Source organism: Odocoileus virginianus, chromosome 23 (assembly GCF_023699985.2).
Source record: "Odocoileus virginianus isolate 20LAN1187 ecotype Illinois chromosome 23, Ovbor_1.2, whole genome shotgun sequence".
Classification (NCBI taxonomy): domain Eukaryota; kingdom Metazoa; phylum Chordata; class Mammalia; order Artiodactyla; family Cervidae; genus Odocoileus; species Odocoileus virginianus.
Genome location: NC_069696.1, coordinates 50,582,069 through 50,604,776, shown reverse-complemented (window position 1 = coordinate 50,604,776; position 22,708 = coordinate 50,582,069). Strand labels below are relative to the sequence as shown.

At 42.0% G+C, this 22,708-nt stretch overlaps 1 protein-coding gene across 17 annotated transcripts in view; it reads right to left on the bottom strand.

The window, feature by feature from the left end:
* The window catches only part of ANKS1B (ankyrin repeat and sterile alpha motif domain containing 1B), a 1,083,120-nt gene that overhangs the window by 94,757 nt on the left and 965,655 nt on the right, over positions 1-22,708 (bottom strand). For all 17 annotated transcript variants that reach the window (XM_070454108.1, XM_070454113.1, XM_070454115.1 and 14 more), the window contains one exon: positions 503-610. In XM_070454108.1, the coding sequence (XP_070310209.1) occupies positions 503-610 (108 nt within the window). The remainder of the gene's footprint in view (positions 1-502; positions 611-22,708) is intronic.

Below are 22,708 nucleotides of genomic sequence, written 5' to 3'. Positions count from 1 at the left end.
CCCATAATTCTAAAATATAGCTTAAATAGTTTACTAAAGTCCAGATTCTCTATTCTTAATCTTTGAAGTGGGTAAAAACCCAACAACTCATTTCTTAAAAAACAGAAGACCCAAAGGTTAATTTTAAATCGATCTTTTAACTTAACTCTGGTCCTCATCGATTTTCTTTCTGTGGGTTTGAGGAGTTTGACAGAAAACTCATTTCCTCTCTGTGTTGAGGGGAGTGTGGGATGGGGGGGGGGCGGCAGAGAGATTCTTTAAAGGTGGTGGTTTTTCAGATGTTTATCTAAATCTCAAAAAGACAGATTTAACCAATCGAGAAAAACAAATCTTGTCTTAGAAGATGCTATCAAAGGCAAGAAAGCATTTTATACAGATAAGGTAAGCTACCTGGAAAACAGCCTGTACTTTCTGACCCACCACTTCAGTCATTCCCATCTTACTGCACAGCACAGTATTTGAGGACACGAGTGGAGGGCAGAAAAGGCACGCGGGTACTTACCCTGAGGGTGATGGACCGAGGGGGCTTCTGCGGCGGGTCGTCGTGCAGTCTGTCTCCCAGAGATGCCAAGATACGTTTCCTGTGGCCAATCAAATTGATTTTTAAAACCTGAAACGACATGTATATTTGGATTAAATACTTCACTTGAGAAAAATGATTTTTACTAGTCCTGTAAGATGCGGGACGGGAGAGATTTGTGCAAAGTTACTCCGCACCGGGAGAGATGAGGCGTGAGCTCCGTGTGTCCCCGCCAGGCCACGGAGAGAGGACCGGGGCGGCGAGGCAGAGGAGGAGCGGAGCAGGGCTTCCGGCAGCCAGGCTGCCCGCGGGTCCAGCTCGCCACCCAGCAGCCACAAGACCTCTCCAAGTGTGAGTCAGGTCTCATCCCTCCACTAGCTTCCTACGGCTCTTAGAGCAAAACCCAAGTCCTGACCTGGCCTCGAGGCCCGACGGGGCTGGCTGCTCTTTCTCTCTCTGGTCCCTGCCGCTCTCCCTCGGGCCTCCTCTGTTCCTTGAACAGTCTGGCCTTGGGGTCTCTACCCCTGTTTCTCCATCTGCCTGGAGTGCTCCCCCCGACCCACCGCCTCTCCTGCGGTTTTCAAATGATGCTTTCTTATCCGTTCAGACGCTGCTTCAGTGTGGCCTCCTCACAAAGGCCCATCGCACCTCCTCGCTCAAAGAACCGAGCCGGCCGGCATGCTCCACCCCGTGAGCCTCTTCGTAGCAGTCTCTAAATAACCTTATTTGCGGGGTTGGTGTTTGTGTAGCCCTCCCCGCAAGGTGCTTCCCTGGTGGCTCAGGAAGTAAAGAATCTGCCTGCAATGCAGGAGACCCGGGTCTGACCCCTGGTCAGGAGATCCCCTGGAGAAGGGAACGGCTATCCACTCCAGGATTCTTGCCTGGAGAACTCCTATGGACATGAGAGCCTGGCCGACCACAGTCCGGTCCACAGGGCTGCAAAGAGTCGGAGACGACTGAGCAGCTGACACTGGCACTCTCCAGGTAACACAGCCCTGCTGGTGTCCGACTGTTTGTGACACCACGGACTGTAGCTCGCCAGGCTCTTCTGTCCATGCGGATTCTACAGGCAAGAACATTGGAGTGGGTTTCCATGCCCTCCTCCGGGGGATCTTCCCAACCCAGCGATCGAATCTGCATTGCAGGTGATTCTTTACCATCTGAGCCAGCAGGGAAGCCCAAGAATACTGGAGTGGGTAGCCTCTCCCTTCTCCAGGGGGTCTTCCTGACGCAGAAATCAGACCAAGGTCTCCCGCATTGCAGGCAGATTCTTTACCAGATGAGCTACCAGGGAAGCTCTCAAAAAAAACATTCGCCCAGGTAAGTGTCCAGAGAGCAGGTATGTCTTTGTCATCATTATTTCCCCAACAATGTTTGAAACAATGGAAGCTCAATGAACATGGAAGAATGAATATTAAGGCAGATGAAAGTAAAAGTAGAAATAGAATCAAGTACTGCTGACCAGGGTCTCCCAGGATGGGACTTTTGAGTCTGACAGCACACTGCAAAGGGCAAAGTGCAGAGAGATGACGCAGGAAACCAAGCCTTGCAGGGAGCCTCGGTCCTCAGCCCTTCCCAGAGCTTTCCACATTGCTCGCTTTCCTTCATCACACATTCCTGGTGGGAAGGTGCGCTTCTTGATTTACAGCAGAGGGGACTGAGGTTCAGAGGACTGAAGTAGCCTCCCAAAGAGCCAATATATGGTGGCTCTGCGATTTGAATGTGGTTTGCCTGATTCCAAAACTTGTTTTACTCTTAGGCAAACAGCAAAGTTTGGGCATATCTCCAAATACCACTGACTTTTTAAAAACAACAAATTATAAATCCATTCATAAGAAATATGTTCACCTCTTTCCTACACATATACGGTACTAGGATAGAACAATTCTTGTTGGATAACTAGTTCCAAAAGTATATGACCCATTGTGAAAATGATTTTTTTAATATTCTCTTCAAATTTTACAGGGTTGAAGCGGGTATTTCTCTGACACTCATTCTGTGCTACCCTATTTGTCAGTAGCCTATTGGCCTCTCTGCCTAAATTGATTTTGATTTTAAGTTAACATGATGCTCTATTCCTTTTATTTTTAAATTGAATTTTAAAATATTAAAAGTTTTTTATTTTATATTGGAATATAGTTGATTTACAATGTTGTGTTAATTTCAAGTGTTCAGCAAAGTGATTCAGTTATACATATACCCATTCTTCTTCAAATTCTTTCCCCATACAGGCTATTACAGAATACTGTATTGAGTTCCCTTGATAAAGAATCTGCCTGCAATGCAGGAGACCTGGGTTCGATCCCCAGGTTGGGAATATCCTCTGGAGAAGGGAATGGCTACCCACTCCAGTATTCTGCCCTGGAGAATTCCATGGACTGTATAATCAATGGGGTTGCAAAGAGTCGGACACAACTGAGTGTAAATACTGTGCATATGCTATACATAATAAGTAAGACTTCCCAGGTGGCACAGAGGTAAAGAATCTGCCCACCAATGCAGGAGATGCAGGAGATGCAGGAGATGTAGGTTTGATCCCTAGGCTGGGAAGCTCCCCAGAGCAGGAAATGGCAACCTGTTTTAGTATTTCTTGTCTGGAAAACTCCATAGACAGAGAAGCCTGGTGGGCTACAGGGCTGCAAAAAGTTGGATTCGACTGAGCACACATGAGCACGTGCTTCACAGGAGGTCCTTGTTGGTTATCTAGTTTATACATAGTAGTGTGTATATGTTAATCCCAACCTCCTAATTTATCCCTCTCCCACTGCATTTTCCCTTTGTTAACCGTAAGTTTGTTCAATTCCTTTTTATATTCACTCTCTGACCCATGTCTGTTGAGGGTGGGGATGGTGAGTGTTAATCAAGGTCTGTCTACATGCAACACCTCCCTCTGATTTTATAAACCTTCATCTCCCCCAGACTGATACATCCTCATCTGGGCAGGCTGGTTTCATAAAGCAGCTCTCTTTTCATAAAGCAGTCCCTTCAGTCCATTCTCTCTGTACTGTCTCCTCCCCTATTTCAACTGCTTCAGGTCTGCTGAACAAATTACTCAGAATAATCCAGGTATAGGCGAACTTTGGCACTACATTTAAGCAGGATACCATTTCCTGCTTCTAATGCCCCTTTAAAAATGCCTTTTCTAAGCACTCTTGATTTGTGGCTGGCCGCATAGCTGCAGTAGGAATAACGAGGCACAAAAATATACACTGACTGGAAAACCTCTTAATTCGGTCAGAGCTGATAGTTGAAAGCCTTTTAATTTGGAAGGATGGTTTGAATGATTTCTCCTACATTCCTTATCTTACAGTTGTCCATGCAGAAGCCCATCTGCCATCCTTCTGCCCATTCATGGAAGCTTGTGTTATCTTTCTATATTCATATTAGCCAGCTTGGCATTTCACTACCTGGAGGAACTTAGTAGTTTTTGCAAATCTGGAATTTCACCATATACTCCTTCTTTCAGATGATTTATAAATATGCTAAATAAATGCAGTCCCAGGGCAGATTACTTGCAGACAATACTGTTCATACAATCCAGAGAAATGCCCTTGCATTGTTTCTTATTTTTTAAACATCAAGATCAAAGAAAGCCTCCATTTCTGAAAAATACAACATTCACCTTTTCAAGTGTATTTGCAAGTCTAAAAACCACTACATTTTCTTATTCCCTTTTATTCTTATTCTCAACTACTTGGTTAAAACTTCTATTAAATATAAATTTCTCCCACAAAATCCTCTCTGCCTTTCTCTCAGGAGGGAATTGAACCTGATGGTGATGGTGCTATCCCGGACCCCTGAATCCTGCTCAGAAATGTTCTTATAGCAATAAAAACATTCAAAATTATTTTGAGAAATAACTGACACTAAATAACAACTGTGGTAAAACTGAGTGGGTGTAACCTCCATTGCTGCTTTGGATTTACTCTCTGACAACTCAATTTGGGGCAAGTTACTTGAGTCTTTGTTTCCAGTTTTCTTGCCTATAAAATGAGGAAGTTAATGCCCCATCTCAGTGCTGTTGGAAAGACAGCCGTTGGAAAGACAGAGTGAGACTGACAGGAATCAGCACAGTGCCCTGCACATACAAGATGTAACCTTCACAGGGTGCTCATTTCAGCTAACAGTCTCTAAGGATACATGGAAATCTGACCCGGTGAAACAGGGGCTTGGCCATTTTTATAAAGTTAACCATGTCAAACAAATATGGTGATGACGTGCAGGAAGAGGTGTGGTTAACCTCAGAAAAGTCCTCATGGAAGCGACATGCTCTGGTAGGAATGGGTCTGGTTTCTAGCTATTAGTGCAGTACCAGACCTAATCTAAAGGAAAGTATCCCATTCTTCCATCCCACCATTTAATCTCCAATAGGCAGTAAACTGAGGCCCTCCTCCACACTGGACTGTTGCTGCCTCCCCCAGAGAACTACCCCCGAAAGGGAGACAGACGTATAGGCAGCTAGAATGAGCTAGTTAACACAGAATGTGACTTGTGTCAACTATGCCTGGGTAGCTCCCCTTCCTTACTAGAAATGATCACATGTTATAGGAGGTAGTGATGATTACATTTACTCAACATCTGCTATGTTCTAGTTGTGCCAGAAATTGTGCCAAGTGCATTTATATATGTGTAAATATCTCCTTTAATTCTTACAATAACAGTATCATTCCCATTTTAGAGAAGCCAAACCTGAGATTTAGAAACACTGTTATTTGTCAAATGTCTCACTGCTAATGGATGTCATGGGTGGAATACGCACCTGATTATGAACCCGCTCTTTACCACTCACCATAGGCTCTTCTTGTTGCTACCAACCTCTATAGTGTTTGGCCTTAGTTATACTGTTGGTTGGTGGCTCAGTGGTAAAGAATCCACTTACGACTGCAGGAGACACAGGAAATGTGGGTTTGATCCTTGGTCAGGAAGATCCCCTGAGTAGGAAACGGCAACCCAGTCCACGGCGAATTCCATGGACTGAGGAGCCTGATGGGCTATAGTCCGTGGGGCTGCAGAGTTGGACATGACTGAGCACACACTCATTACTGGTTACACATTATGATGGTTCTTAAGCTAGTGCTTCTTTTTTTTTTTTTGCGTTATCGTGTTCAAAACATTTACACTGGGTCTCAATCATCTGAAAACATTAAAATAATACAGCTTTGATTTTGGACAAGGCTTATGGCAGAGTTAAAGCTTCAGATCAAAAGAGCTCAGGCATGTACCTTACAGAATTCCTTGTAAAATGCATATATACCAAAGGACAAGAAGTCCTCATTGACCCAAGATTCAATCCAAGTTGACTAATATTAGAGAGGTAGGGAAGGTAGACATCTGGCTTCAAAACTCCAAAGCTGACAATAAGAAATCCAATTGGCAAGGCAATAACAGAGAGACTACTCTAAAGAAAGACAGTTATGGAAAAGTCAAGTCCAAAGGCGGTTGGGTTTGCCTTGAGTGATTGTCATTATAAGTAAAATTGTGCCACCCTAGGCACCGTAACTCACAACCAGTCAGCCTGTAAACCTTCAGTTTTCAAAGAGCCAGAGCAACAATTACTGTCTTAGTATAGAATTCTGTATGGATTTCATCACTGCTTGGGTGAAAAGTTAACTGCATGTAAAAGGAAGAAACCCTATTGGAGTAAAAGGTAGACTAATATATACTGAGCATTTAGTTACTCCAAGATTTTGAGCCAATTCTGCTCAGCTCAAAAAACAATAGTGGCTTTCTGTCACAAATTATTTGGCAGACTCAAAGACGAAACTCAGAGAAACTGGGTATAAATACTATATCACCGAACCATTAACTGGATTTCCTGGTGGCAATAAAGAATCCGCCTGCAATGAAGGAGATCCAGGTTAAATCCATGGGTCAGGAAGATCTCCTGGAGAAAGGAATGGCTACCCACTCCAGTATTCTTGCCTGGAAAAGCCCACGGATGGAGGAGTCCGGGGGATTATGGTCCATGGGGTCACGCAGGAGTCAGACACGACTGAGCACACGAGTGAGCAAGCAAACCACTGCTGCTGCTGCTAAGTCCCTTCAGTCGTGTCCGACTCTGTGCGACCCCACAGACAGCAGCCCACCAGGCTCCCCCGTCCCTGGGACTCTCCAGGCAAGAACACTGGAGTGGGCTGCCATTTCCTTCTCCAATGCATGAAAGTGAAAAGTGAAAGTGAAGTCGCTCAGTCGTGTCCGACTCTTCGCGACCCCATGGACTGCAGCCCACCAGGCTCCTCTGCCCATGGGATTTTCCAGGCAAGAGCACTGGAGTGGGGTGCCATTGCCTTCTCCGAAACCATTAACTAAGAATAAATTATTATACATATGAAGATAAGAATGTGGTTCCAGCTGGTGAGTTCCAGTAGGTGAAAAGTTAAAGTGAATGCTTGGTTTGGTTTTCATTTCTCATGAGAAATGTGGGTCAAAGGGAAGGAGTGTTGTTGAAACAATGCAGGCCTGCATGTTGGTTGCCACTCATCAGAGCAGTAGCTGACTCTCAGAATCTTCTCCAATAGCAACCAAAAAGAAAAACTTCAGAAACCACCTGGTACACTCCAGCAATAGGAGAGTAACTGTGCTGAGTGACAATGCTATAATATTATGTCACTATCATTTACATTTCTGGGTTTAGCTGTGGGAATTCTGCTAGACAATATCATGACATTACCCTCACACTGAATAGCTCACATCAGAATATATGTCATAGCAAATTGGAAGTCAGGGTACCCAGACGTTTTTTTCCTTTGAAAATTTAATGTGATATAAATTAAACATGTTAAGTTTACTGTGATATAAATTAAACATGCTTTTTTCCTTTATCTGCTTTTTAAAAATTAAACAAAGTTTTGATTATAAGAACAATACTGCTTTCCTGTTATAGAGACAGGAAATACAGAGAAACAAATAAGAGAACAGATTATCCTAGGCTTTTAGTGTTTAGCTATATTTCCTTTCATTTTGTCCCCATAATCATGCTTTGTGGTGGTCATAATGTAAGTACAATTTTCACCTTAACGTTTTTCACTCAATATTAAACCTAAAGAACTTTCCTAAGTATACAACTCTTGGTAGGAATTTAAAGTAATCCTTATTACCACACTGGGTTTTAGAGAAGTTATGTCATAATTCATTAACTACTCTCCACGGTGTTGGAAATTTAGTTTGTGCTCCTTTTCAGGACAGCAAACATTCCACATGTTTTTAAAAAATGCTATCATCCTTCAGCTTCCATTTTTGTTGCCGTGTTTGCATAGACACAATGTGAAAAACACCAAAGAAAGCTGCAGGAATGCATGTGAGTCACGAAAGAAAGTCATGTAGTGACAGTCTGTCTCCACGTTCCACATGAAATCTCAATCCGTTTTCTGCCTGCTGGACTGCATCCTCCAGGGAAAATCACAAACCCACATAATGTTCCTCAGTGTCACATTTTGCATTTGTTATATTTTGGAGGTCAGATTTAGTTGACAGACATGAAATAACACATGTAGCTGGAGTCCTCCAGTGATTACACATACGGCAGTGCTGAGCACACAGGCGATTCTAGTTTTCACCGTGGGACTGCATCCTTCTTACTTCTGGGTTTTTATTTAGAAAGGGATTTTAATTTTAATTTTATTTAAATAATATTTTGGATGAAACAGTTCCACCCTGCATGTGGAACCCCCATTCCATTTTAGAAAATAGACTATTCCCCGCTTTCTTTTGCGAGATGTTCGCCACCTGAGGACAGCAGCTCCCATGCAAGTCTAGAGAGCTCATCTACCTCCGGAGGGACCCCTTCTAAGAAACTCCAAGTGCTCTGATCGCCCAGAATAGAAGCTGAGACGGAAGTTTATCAGCTCTTTTCTCTTCTGCAGAACTAACATTGCAATGAAATGTGTGAAAGCTTTCCCCCTTCCCTGGTAATAATTTCTAAACACTTTCCACCTGAGAGCATCAAGGCAAGCGTGTCTGTGTGTCATTCAATTTCAGCTCCCACAATTCCAGAAATCCTTGTTTGAACTTGCATTCACGTTTTGACTGTGACATTTTCTCTCTCATTTCTTGGGTTGAAATAATCCGTGTTTGAAATGGTGTGGTGGATGGAAGGACCTCTGGAGGAGACAATCATGAAATTTTTATTCTTGCCTTGCCTCTTCTTCTAGCTAAGTGATCTTTAATGTTTTTGAAGTGTGATATTAAGCAGACAATAATAATCTTATTTGACAAACATTTATTGGATGTCTTTCACATATGATCACCACGTTATGCAATTTGAGAGCGACAAAAAAGACAATGTCCTCCAGGGCTCTCAATCCAGTAGATGGAAAATATTTTTTAAAACATGGGTATGTATATATTCCTGCATATTATCCACATATCCATCCATCCACCCACCCACCTACCTACCCATCATCAATCCACCTAAATATATATGCTTACATAGGACTTCCCTGAAGCTCAGACATGAAAGAATCTGCCTGCAATGCAGGAGACCCAGGTTCAATCCCTGGGTTGTGAAGATCTTCTGGAGGAGAAGAAAGGGACAGTCATATCCTATTTCTTTCCCTTTCTACTCTCAATAGTTTTCTATTCCTTCAGAGTTTTAGCACCAAATTCTCTCACATAGTCTTGCCAAGGGTGATGTAAAGCTCCCTCATCTTCCACCATCTGTAGCTCCTTCCTATACCTCTAACACTTCAACTAAAAAAATAAAAACCTATGACTAGATTTTCCAATTTTTCTTTCCTTCTGCTATTATTTTTTATAGTAAATGCTATTAAATAATCAGCAAATAACAGTTTGTATGACAGATGCCATCAAAATACAACTGTGTTGGAAACTGGAGATGATGCAAAGAAATGGAAAGATACCCTGTGTTCATGAATTGGGAGAATTAATATTGTTAAAATGTCCATACTACTCAAAGCAACCTACAGATTCAATGCAACCTCTATCAAAACACCATGACATTTTTTTTAAAAAAACAGAATTAGAACACATAATCCTAAAATTTGTATGGGCCACAAAAAATCCCGAAGAGCCAAAGCAAACTTAAGAAAAAAGAATGAAGTTGGAAGTATCAAACATCCTGACTTCAGATTACACTACAAAGCTGCAGTAATCAAAACATTGTGGTATGGCATGAAAAAAGACACACAAATCAATGCAATAGAACAGAGCCCAAAAGTTAACCTGTGCACATATGGCCAATTAATCTACTACAAAAGAGGCAACAATATGCAATGAGGAAGTGACAGTCTCTTTGATAAGTGGTGTTGGGAAAACTAGAGAGCTACATGTAAAAGACTGAAATTAGAATATTTTATACCACACACAGAAATAAATTCAAAATGGACTTATTTTGTAAAAAGATTTAAATGTAAGTTCTGAAACCACAAAACTCCTAGAAGAAAACACAGGCAGTATACTTTTTGACATAAAGTGAAAGTGAAGTCGCTCCGTCATGTCCAACTCTTAGCGACCTCATGGACTGCAGCCTACCAGGCTCCTCTGTCCGTGGGATTTCCCAGGCAAGAGTACTGGAGTGGGGTGCCATTGCCTTCTCCATGTTCTAGTCTTAAGTAAGTAAGTAAGTAAGTAAAGTCGTTCAGTCGTGTCCGACTCTTTGAGACCCCCTGGATTGTAGCCTACCAGGCTCCTCCCATGGGATTTTCCAGGCAAGAGTACTGGAGTGGGTTGCCATTTTTGACATAAGTCTTAGCAATATTTTTTTGAATCTGTTTTCTTGGGAAAGGGAAATAAAAGCAAAAATAAACAAGTGGAACCTAATCTAACCTAAATGCTTTTGCACAGTTAAGGAAACAATCAACAAAACAAAAAGGCAACCTCCTGAATGGGAGAAGACATTTGCAAATAATATGTCTGATAGGGTGCTAATATTCAAAATATATAAAAAACTCATACAACGCAATATCAAAACATCAAACAACTTGATTTAAAAAGTGGGCAAAGAACCTGAATAGACATTTCCTCAAAGAAGACATACAACTGGCCTACAGGCATATGAAAAGATGTTCAACATCACTAATCATCAGGGAAATGCAAATCAAACCACAGTGAAATATCACCTCACACTTGTTAAAATGGTTATTGTATAAAAGAAATAACAGGTGTTGGTGAGGATGTGGAGAGAATAAATCCTAGGACACTGTTGGTAGGAATGTAAACTGATGCAGCCACTATGGAAAACAGTATGGAGGTTCTTCAAAAAATTAAAGACAGAACTACCATATGATCCAGCAATTCCACTCCTGGGTATATATCTGAGAAAAATGAAAACACTAATTTGACAAGATATATGACCCCAATGTTTGTAGCAGCATTATTTACAACAGCCAAGCTATGGAAGTAACTTAAGTGTTCATAAACAGGTAAATGGATAAAGAAGGTAACATGTGGTATATAGATACAAAGGAACATTACTCAGCCAAAAAAAGAACAAAAATTTGACAGCAACAATATGAATGAATCTGGAAGCTATTATGGTTCGTGAAATAAGCTAGGCAGACAAAGACAAATATTGTGTATTTTCACCTATATGTGGAGTCTTAAGAATAAAACAAACAAATGAATATAACAAAACAGAAACAGACTCACAGATGCAGAGAACAAACTAGGGGTTACCAAAGGGAGCAAAGTGGGAGGGGGTGCGGCAAGACAGGCAAAAGGGAATAAGAGGCACGAACTACCAGCTATAAAATAAATAAGTTACAAGGATGTAATGTACAGCACAGGGAATGCAGCCAGTATTTTATAATGACTGTATATGGAGAATGGGCTTCCCTGATAGCTCAGTTAGGTAAAGAATCCACCTGCAACCAGAGACCCCAGTTTGATTCCTGAGTCAGGAAGATCTGTGGAGAAGGGAAAGGCTACTCACTCCAGTATTCTTGGGCTTCCTTTGTGGCCCAGCTGGTGAAGAATCTACCTGCAATACAAGAGACCTGGGTTCGATCTCTGGGTTGGGAAGATCCCCTGGAGAAGGGAAAGGCTACCCACTCTAGTATTCTGGCCTGGAGAATTCCATGGACTGTATAGTCCATGGGGTCGCAATGAGTCGGACACGATTGAGGGACTTTCACTTTCACTATATAGAGCATAATCCATGAACATATCAAAGTTGTACGCTTGAAACTAATGTAATACGTAAGTCAACTATACTTAAAAAACAAAACCAAACCCAAAACACAACTGTTAACCTATGGCAAGGAAAAGAGGTTCTAAGGTACAGAGAGAGAAAAGGACGGTGAGAAAGAGGAGTGTGACAGGGAGGTGAGGCTGGGTGGGGGGTGGAAAATGTGTGTTTTCTGAATGGAGTCTGTCTCAATAAACAGGAAACACTAATTATGAGGAAGTGAGATAATCTCTGCATAGAAAGAGAGACCTTAATAGTATAATTGCCTCTGAGTGTTTTAAGGGTTCTGGAGATAGAAAGCCTTCTTTTGTAATCAATGAGAATCTTAGGTTTATTTGTAAAGCTCTCTGAATTACCTCTTGATGAAAGTACTAATTTTCTGATTATATTTTCACATAAACATTGCTCCAGGAGATTTTTTAAAAAATGCAAACCAACCAACCAACCAACCAATCAACTCCTAACTAATTTCCTTGTAAGTTACTTGTGAGTACAGCTTAGTGCAAATTGCGCTTTCATAGAAGAGATTTTGTTTGCATTGCTCAATAACCCAATTGTTGAGACTACTGAAGGAAAAATTTGTTATAAAAGAAAATGGGGACTATATGCTATATCCCACATCTGACATTATTCTTACAGATGTGATGATGGGCTAATAGCGTTTGAAAGTTTCAAATCTCTTTGCATATTATTAATGCCTAAAAATGCTCTGCATCTTAAAAAGTATAGAGGACACTTTCACTTATATTTTAGTAACCATGCAGGACATTTATTTTTTTTTAATATTTTATTTATTTTGGCTATGCTGGGTCTTCACTGCTGTGTAGGCTTTCTCTAGTTGTGGAGAGCAGAGTCTGTTCTCTGGCTGCAGTGTGCGGGCCTCTCATTGCAGGGGCTTCTCCTATTGAGCAGCACAGACTCTAGGGCGGGCAGCGCTTCAGTAGCTGCAGCTCTCGGCCTCAGCAGTCGTGGTTTCCGGGCTCTAGAGCACAGAATCAGCAGCTGGGCTTCGTTGCTCCAAGGCATGGGATCGAACGGCATTCGATCAGGGATCGAACCCTTGTCTCCAGCATTGGCAGGTGGATTCTTTACCACTGAGCTACCAGGAAAGCCCTGGATATTGATGGTTATTGAAAACTTATCAGCTGATTTTATTGAGGTTTTTGAGATCATAAAACTTACTGTCTATTATATTGTATGCCCAATGTGCTCATTATTGTAAATGAAATTACATTTAACAAAATTCACTATTAATACATGTCCATTTACTATAAATTAAACTGAGATATTTAAAATATATGGATATATACCTATCTGAAAAAAAGCTTTAAGACAAGTTAAATCTCAAGAGACAATCTCAGGTGAGGTCCTGATTATTCAATTTTTGGATTATACATGGTCTCCTTTTCTTCTCACTTACTGCCTCCTTCTTGCTGTGAAGCTACTTTAATGACATGTAACACCCTCCATCAGAGGTTAGAAGAGTGAAAGAGGCAATGAATTCAAACCAGTCAATTCTGTTTCTCGTCAGCTGCTCTGATAAAAGAATTGGGTGTGGGAGGAGGCAAAAATCTATCTAAAACTAGCTAAAATTAAGGTGTAAAAAATGCTTGCATGGATTTTACTTAGCCTAGCTAGCTATTACTGCACTTTAGAATTGGGGGTTCACTATATTCACCCTCTGTACAGAAGGAAAAAGGATGTTAAAGATAAAAAAAAAAGGTATTTCTAAGGAAAGCAGATCTTATTGTTAGTCCCATGGACAGAATCAAGATGAGAGAGCAGGATGGCAGGGACAGAAAGATTTTTTATAATCCTTCTTGCTCATTGTTTCTTCCAACCCTCATTGGCTGTCTCCTTATCATCTTTATCACCCGAAGAATCACATAACAGAATAAAATTGGGATCACTATATACCCCTAGAATGGCTACAATAAAAGAGACTACCTGTTTATAGCACAGAGGGCTCAGTTCAGCGCCCTGTGATGGCTGACCTAGATGGGTGGGATGGGGTGGTGGGGAACAGGAGGGCCAAGAGGGAGGGGATATATGTGTACATAGAGCTGGTACATTTCTCTGTACTGCAGAAATTAACACAATATTGTAAAGCAATTATATTCCAATAAAAAAAAAATAAAAAAGACGGACAGTACCAAGTGGTGGTGAGGATGTGGAGAAACTAGAACTTCATATTGCTGGCAGCAATGGTATAGTGAAATGGTATATGTAAGTGTGGGACAATGGCCAATATCTCATATTATGACTCAGTTTCTTACCATACAACCCATCAAGTACATGCCAAAGTAGCAACTCAAGAGAAATGGAAACATGTCCAAAGATTTGAAAATGAATGTTTAGCCAGCATTATTCATAACAGCTAAAACCCAGAAGCAATCCAAATGTCTTATCCAATGGCAAATGGATGAGTCAAAGCTAGTATAATACATTCATGCAACGGAATACTAGTCAGAAATAAAAAAGAACAGGTTAGAGATACAAGCTGCGTCATGGATGAGTGTCAAAAACAATATGCTAAGTGAGAGAAGCCAGACACAGAAGATTGCATGCTGTATGACTCATTTTTTAAATTAGAGGATAATTACTTTACAATATTGCAATGGCTTTTCCCATACATCAATATGAACTCCCACTGGCTATTTATTTTACATATGGTAATGTGTATGTTTCCATGCTATTGTATGATTCATTTTTTGATGTCTCTAGAAAATATAAAACTGGATCTGGAGAAAGCAGATCAGTGGTTGCCTACAGTGGAAATGGGATTGACTGCAATGGCTGGGAGAGAATTTTTTAAACTGACAGAAATAGTCTAAAATCGAATAGTACTGACGAGTGAACAACTGTATAAATTTACTAAAATTCACTGAACTGTATATTTAAAATCGGTAATTTTTATGATCCATAATTACACAACAATAAAGCTGTTTGAAAAAAATGAATAACACTGGGAAGAAGGCCCTCAGTAGTTAGTATTCAGCAAGTGAGTTGTAATTATTCCTGAAGGCTGCAATTCAGGTTGCTCCAGAGAGCAACTACTGCCCTCCAGGAATGTGTCGTTTTCCACCTGGACTAAAGGATAAGCAACATGGGAACTGCAGGGCATCCAGGATCTTTCCAGGGAAAAGGTAGGTCTGCTCTGGGTACAGAGTGCTGTTTAGCTACAAACTCGTGAGTGAGCAGGACGTTCTGTGTTACCTGTGTACCGGAAATCAGGACCTATGGCTTCCGGTGTCAATTTTAAGAGTCTTGCTTAATCCTCTGAAGCCAAGACACTGGTACAAATGGCTATGCGTTTTTTTTTTTTTTTTGGCAGCACCAGGTCTTAGCAGCATTCAGGATCTTTCAGTTGCAGCACGAAGGATCCAGTTCCCTGACCAGGGATTGAACCCAGGCCCCCTGCAATGGGAGTGTAGTCTTAGCCCCTGGATTTCCAGGGAACTTTTTAAATGGTTGCAGCAAATGGTTTGTGGATGTTTGAAAAGAGTGCAGTGCTCACTAGGAGCCAACATGGGTTCTGTAGGGATAGCAAGTCTGATAATGAGATGCCCCCAAGCACCAGGAATAAGGTTGCATTCTAAGCACTTAATCACACCGTCAGAATGAATGGAGACAGAATGACTTTCGGCCCAGAAAGAGCCTATGGAAAAGACTGGCAATTTGACTATTTTGTTGAATATGTGATACTGAAACCCAATTGAACAAAGAAGGTATGTGTCAGGGTGGGTGGGCATGTAAGCAAGGGTGGAGGGCAGATTCAAGGAGCAAAACAGTGGATAAAAACACAATTAGAGCACCTAACCTTGGCAGTACTGTTGGGACAGAGAGCTTGACTGGAGAAACGAAGCCCCTTGATCACTTGGGAGATATTTTCTGCCACTGGGCAGAGACTATTTCAGGTTTCCCAGGTGGTGCGAGTGGTAAAGAACCCATCTGTCAATACAGAAGACTCAAGAGACTCAGGTTCAATCCCTGGGTCAGGAAGATCTCCTGAAACAGGACATGGCAACCTGCTCCAGTATTCTTGCCTGTAGAATTCCATGGACAGAGGAGCCTGGTGGGCTATGGTCAGACATGACTAATGGGACTTAGCATGAACTCAAGAGACTACTTCATCAGGTCTTGTATTGATCTAAGCCAGATATCCCTCAAAATTCCTCTTCCTCCAACACCATGTGCATCAGGAAGCAATCACAGAATCAGTTATTTTTTTGGTTTCAAGATACCAGGAAAGGAAGTGTGAAAGATTGGGGGTGGGGAGCCTTTGATCACAGTTAGGGAAGCCTTCCCACAATACACTAAGAGACTGCAAATCTTGCTGCTATGCTGTTCGCCTGTCAACTAAATCAACACCCCAGAAGCACGCAAGATTCTATCAGGAGAACACAGTGACTGAGAGCAGGGCTCGGGTCAGGGTGACTGAGCGTGAGCCGCGATTCTGGCACTTACTATGTACGACTCTGGGTCAATTATTTAGCCTCACTCAGCTTCACTTAACTCATCCAAAATAATGGGAGTTAAAAAAAACAGTACTTACCTCTAGTGTCGGCATTAAACGAGATATATGAAAAGCACCTAAGCCCAGTGCCCAGTGCAGAACGATTCTCAGTAAATGGAAATTCATTCAGCGTGTGATTTAGTCCAGTTTTTTAACCAGAAGGGCCGAGCCCAGCCTCTGGAACTTGGTCACGCATCAACGTCATGTCACCACTGGAAAGGGCTCACTCAGCAACTGGCCAGGCATCTTTTCTCCGAAACAACAACTGCACCATCAGCCTCTCTTCAAACTTCAGCGTTCTCATTAAAAATAAGTTCTTGCTGCACTATATTAATTTCCTTTTTTGACAGGGTTATTAGTATGAGGTTGACAGATCAGGAGAATGCCATAGATATACTGTCTTTGATTTCAACAAAGCTCTTGATGAAGTCTTTCATTATCTATAAGATGGTGGGTTCTAGGAGAGAAAAATTAAGTGGATTCCCAGCTGGTTGTAAATCTATACCCAAGAGGTTTGATGAGTAATTCTGTCACAGCCTGTAGGGGACCACAGATAGAATGCCATAGACCTCTGCCCCTGGGTTCTGCTCTATTCAATATTGTTATTGATGGCATCCAAGTAGACCTAAGAGGAATGTTTATCAGAATTTTCAATGACACAGGTGGTAAAGGATATTGAATACAGTAATAGGCCAATGCAAAATTCAAAATTCCCTCAATAGGCTGACAGGCCATGCTGACACCAAAAAAGATGCAATTTAACACGGATACATGTAATGTCCTACACTAAGGTGCTGAAGGAAATCAACTGTGCAAGTTCAATATGTGGGAAGATATGGTTTTGCCACAGTTCACAGAAATATCTGAATTTTTAGTTGAACAACAACAAAAAAAGAGGCTTTTGTGGAAAGAACACAAGATGACAGGTCAGAAGAAGGAAGGAATACACATATAACATTGATCAGCTCATTTACCTTACCATTGCGGTCTTCTCTATTTTAGAAATGAATAGACCGGGGCTCAGCGATTTTAGGAACTTGCCAAAGTAGGTGACAAAGACAGGAGCTGACTTCCAAAATTCACGCTCTTTATATTTGTTATCTCCTGCTGCCATTTCTTTCTCAGAGGTGCTGAGAGGCCCAAGTAGGACAGTTTTAATAGTAGCACCTAGCATGGTGCCCGACCCACATCTTCTGCTTGAAAGTTCTTGGTCTTTCCCCAGAGACTCATTTAGCTGTAAGGCTATGTGCTAATTTAAATGACTGATATTTTATTTATCATGGATTCCAGGTGGTACAGTGATAAAGAATGCGCCTGCCAATGCAGGAGACTTAGCAGATTCAGGTTCAGTCCCTGGGTCAGGAAGATCCCCTGGAGGAGGAAATGACAACTCACTCCAGTATTTCTGCCTGGAAAATTCCATGGACAGAGGAGCTTGGGGGAACTACAGCCCATGGGGTAGAAAAAAGTCAGATACAACTATGAATGCATGTGGTCACAGTCAGTTATTTATTACAATATGATCCCTATAGTTTATTCTAAGTCTTTTCAAGTTTACCCATTAATTTTAACTACCACAGAAATGACTGTTAATATTTCTTATATTCTTTTTACTCTCTCACCATTATTCCAAAGCCCTTCTTCATGCCAGAAGGGGAAGCCCTGGCCAGGAAAAGGTAGAGGGAAATTTGAGGGCAATCTGAAGTCTGTCAGTCAGTAATGATTCCTAGATAGTAAAAACTTCTTTCTTAAATTAAGGTAACTTTCAAGGGCTGCATGAGAGGTTCCATGTTGCATATTTACATGATAAAACTTCAATTACCTTTAGGTAACGAGGTGATGTGTTAAGTAACCTTAGAATAATGATATACATATAGCATACAAAATTTTCACTTAGTGTATCAACTCATTGGAAAAGACTCTGATGCTGGGAAAAAGACTGAAGGCAAAAGGAGAAGAAGGTGGCAGAGGATGAGATGGTCAGATTGCATCACAGATTCAATAGACATGAATTCAAGCAAATTCCAGGAGACAGTGAAGGAGAGGGAAGCCTGGCATGCTGCAGTCCAGTGGGCTGCAAAGAGCTGGACACGACTTAGCGTCTGAACAGCAACAACAATGGCTAAATGACACCTTTTTCCTGCTGCTGCTGGAGTCTTCACTGGATTTTTAATCTAAATATATATATCATATATTTATACTTATACATAATATGTCATATATTACATAGTATTTGGCATTCTTCCTAAATAAACATATATTTAGTGATATACATGTAAATATGAAATATAAAAATATACAAGAAGAATCTCAAATATTATGATATATAAAACATATTCTTCCTAAACATATATCATGTTTATAGATAATATATGTAAATATTTATGACGAATTCTAAATATTACATATGATAGATATTACACATAATATAAAATAATCTCTCTATATCTAATACACAGACAGAAACAAATTTTGCTCCTCCCCTGCCTAAGTACAGTTAATTGATGATCTTTAATTCTTTCCTGAATATTTGGAACGTCACACAGCATTATGTTGTGTGAAGACCATCTGTTCCTGGGCCACAGTCCTGCCTCAGAAGGTGGCTGAGGAATGCACACTGGCCCTTGCAGCATCTCAGGTTTTGCTCCTTTTAATAAACACCTAGGAGCAGTTGTCACTGTCGCTTGCACCAACAAGCTATCTAAAAGTTTCAGCTAATGGAGGGCTCATTGTAAAATAATAATAATAATAATTCTTTGAGGGAGAGGGGTGAGCTCCTTTTAACATTCTCTCCTTTCTCTTTGCTGAGGCCAGCCGTGGTTCACAAAGCCAGAGAATGAGAGGCTGAGAAAGATGGAGTCATGAGCTGTCCACGGTGCTGGCCCTATCCTCCCATCCTGGAGAACAGACGGATGACCATGGTCAGTGACCGCTGTCCATGGTGCTGGCCCTATCCTCCCATCCTGGAGAACAGAAGGATGACCATGGTCAGTGACCGCTGTCCATGGTGCCGGCCCTCTCTTCCCATCCTGGAGAACAGAAGGATGACCATGGTCAGTGACCGCTGTCCATGGTGCTGGCCCTATCCTCCCGTCCAGGAGAACAGAAGGATGACCATGGTCAGTGACCGCTGTCCATGGTGCTGGCCCTATCCTCCCATCCTGGAGAACAGAAGGATGACCATGGTCAGTGACCGCTGTCCATGGTGCCGGCCCTCTCTTCCCATCCTGGAGAACAGACGGATGACCATGGTCAGTGACCGCTGTCCATGGTGCTGGCCCTATCCTCCCGTCCAGGAGAACAGAAGGATGACCATGGTCAGTGACCGCTGTCCATGGTGCCGGCCCTCTCTTCCCATCCTGGAGAACAGAAGGATGACCATGGGCAGTGACCGCTGTCCATGGTGCTGGCCCTATCCTCCCGTCCAGGAGAACAGAAGGATGACCATGGTCAGTGACCGCTGTCCATGGTGCTGGCCCTATCCTCCCGTCCAGGAGAACAGAAGGATGACCATGGTCAGTGACCGCTGTCCATGGTGCTGGCCCTATCCTCCCATCCTGGAGAACAGAAGGATGACCATGGTCAGTGACCGCTGTCCATGGTGCTGGCCCTATCCTCCCGTCCAGGAGAACAGAAGGATGACCATGGTCAGTGACCGCTGTCCATGGTGCTGGCCCTATCCTCCCATCCTGGAGAACAGAAGGATGACCATGGTCAGTGACCGCTGTCCATGGTGCCGGCCCTCTCTTCCCATCCTGGAGAACAGAAGGATGACCATGGTCAGTGACCGCTGTCCATGGTGCCGGCCCTCTCTCCCATCCTGGAGAACAGACGGATGACCATGGTCAGTGACCGCTGTCCATGGTGCTGGCCCTATCTTCCCATCCAGGAGAACAGAAGGATGACCATGGTCAGTGACCGCTGTCCATGGTGCCGGCCCTCTCTTCCCATCCAGGAGAACAGACGGATGACCATGGGCAGTGACCGCTGTCCATAGTGCTGGCCCTCTCTTCCCATCCTGGAGAACAGACGGATGACCATGGTCAGTGACCGCTGTCCATGGTGCTGGCCCTATCCTCCCGTCCAGGAGAACAGAAGGATGACCATGGTCAGTGACCGCTGTCCATGGTGCTGGCCCTCTCTTCCCATCCAGGAGAACAGACGGATGACCATGGTCAGTGACCGCTGTCCATGGTGCCGGCCCTATCCTCCCGTCCAGGAGAACAGAAGGATGACCATGGTCAGTGACCGCTGTCCATGGTGCTGGCCCTATCCTCCCGTCCAGGAGAACAGAAGGATGACCATGGTCAGTGACCGCTGTCCATGGTGCTGGCCCTATCCTCCCGTCCAGGAGAACAGAAGGATGACCATGGTCAGTGACCGCTGTCCATGGTGCTGGCCCTATCCTCCCATCCAGGAGAACAGAAGGATGACCATGGTCAGTGACCGCTGTCCATGGTGCTGGCCCTATCCTCCCATCCTGGAGAACAGAAGGATGACCATGGTCAGTGACCAGGCTGCCCTGTGCAGTGAATGAACTGAGGAGCTCTGCTGTAAACGCTCTTATAAAGACATGCAAAGAAGTAATCTTTCAGGGTTAGAGGATTCTTTGGGGCCAGGGCACTTACTCCGTGATAAAATGGGACACATCCCTGAGGCTTTTAAGGCTTATGAGCTGTGCTTTCTTTTAAGAGTGTCCTTCACCTCTTCTCTATATGGTGAATCTCTAGTCATCTTTCAATACGTCAAGACCAAGTTCAAATATTTCTTTGTGAAAGATGAAACTTCTACCAACACCCTTTCACCCATGACCTGCCCCTGTCACATTGCACTACAGCTAGGTGATTGCAGGTTTCCTTCTCTAGACCAGAATTCTGAAGGCCAAAGTCTTACTCTCTTTGTATTCCTCCCATGCAGCTACTAGAAAGCAGCCCCAAACTAAACCAAACCAGATCAAAACAAAGACATTTCAAAGCAAATCACAGCAATAGACTTTTTTTTTTAAGCAATAGACTTCTGAATGACAGTATCAAATTAGTCATGCTCCAAGGAAAAAATACCAATTTAGCACACTGCATGAAAAAATGAAATATATTTACTTTGTATCAGGTCTGTAAGCTTGTTGATCAAATTTATGAGCTCAAGACAAAAAAGCAAAAAGAAGAGCAACACTTTCTGAAAAGTAGATGCTGAACTATCAAATGGAAAAGTAATATCCCCAGTTGTCAGTATAATTCACTATAATTTACAAGTCTCCAACGAAAACCAAGCAATAAACCATGATTTAGTATGTGGTAGAAAACAAGGTTTAACATGCAATTGTCACTGAACTCATTACCTTCAAATAATGTCATTCACACCATGAGAAAGTATTCATTTTTACTTTAAGTTATTTCTAATATTAAGCTGGACAGAAAACAACATATGATGAAAAATTGGTAATTGATTCTTTTGCTGCCCTAGAATGATGATAGTATAGGGCATGTCAATAATTAATCAATACAGTGTTATTCACGTAGTGGGCACCTGATAGCCATGAAATGCATAATTAATGATGAATATGCTACAGCTTTAATATTAAACCTACTGATTAAATCAACAATTTTCCACCCACACTTAAATTAAATTTTCCTGGTTCAATCTCTATGGGCTTCAAGAAATTTGTGATTTTTGATGAAGAATTTAAACACCAGAGCTTATTTCCAATATATATATATAATGACTGTTTGCCACAGAAGTATTCTGTTTTAAAAACGAATTTCCTGACAGTTATTTCAGGCCAAATGCCTCAACTGTTGAAATCTCGTATTTTACTTCCTTGAGACGACAGTGGTTTCCTTTCCCCAGCAATCTTGTTTTTATTTGGTTTAACTGTTTTTCTAATCAAGGTTCATGAAAAATGATATTTATATCTCTTGAACATGGACAGAATGCGTTGAAGGCTCCCTGCGGGAAAACCACAGGCAAAGGTAGGAATCACTGTGGAGTCTTCAGCTCCTTAAATGCTGTGTCTCTCAGAGAAATGTCGCTTATGAGAGATGCTAATTAAGGAGGCTGGGAGAAAAGAGATGCTACCTTTCCACACATAACATTTAAAATCCAAGTATTACTAATATAGTGGTTTTTCTGAAGCACTTGAATCTTACAGAAGTACGGTTTCGTTTTTGTTTCCTAAAAAAAGGCTGCATTTGGGCAAACCAAAAGCTGAATAATTTAAATCATGAAGCTGAAAGAAAAAATTTGCATCTTGCTAGGAATTTTTAAAAAATGCAACTTTTCAAACACCACCCCCCTTCCATTTTATAATGGTTTACATGGTTATTTGCAAAATCTCTAGTCACGCAGAAGCTGAAAAAGACGGTTTTAATTTTAAAATAGTAACACTGCACTCATTTATGAGGGTTTTTGCAGGGAGAAAAGGTTTTATAAACTATTCGTCTCAAAATGAAAGAGCTTAAATTCAAGAATGTTTAAACACAGGGTTTGAAGTTATCCCTTGCAATGGCCTCAAGGCTAATATCTTGTCTAT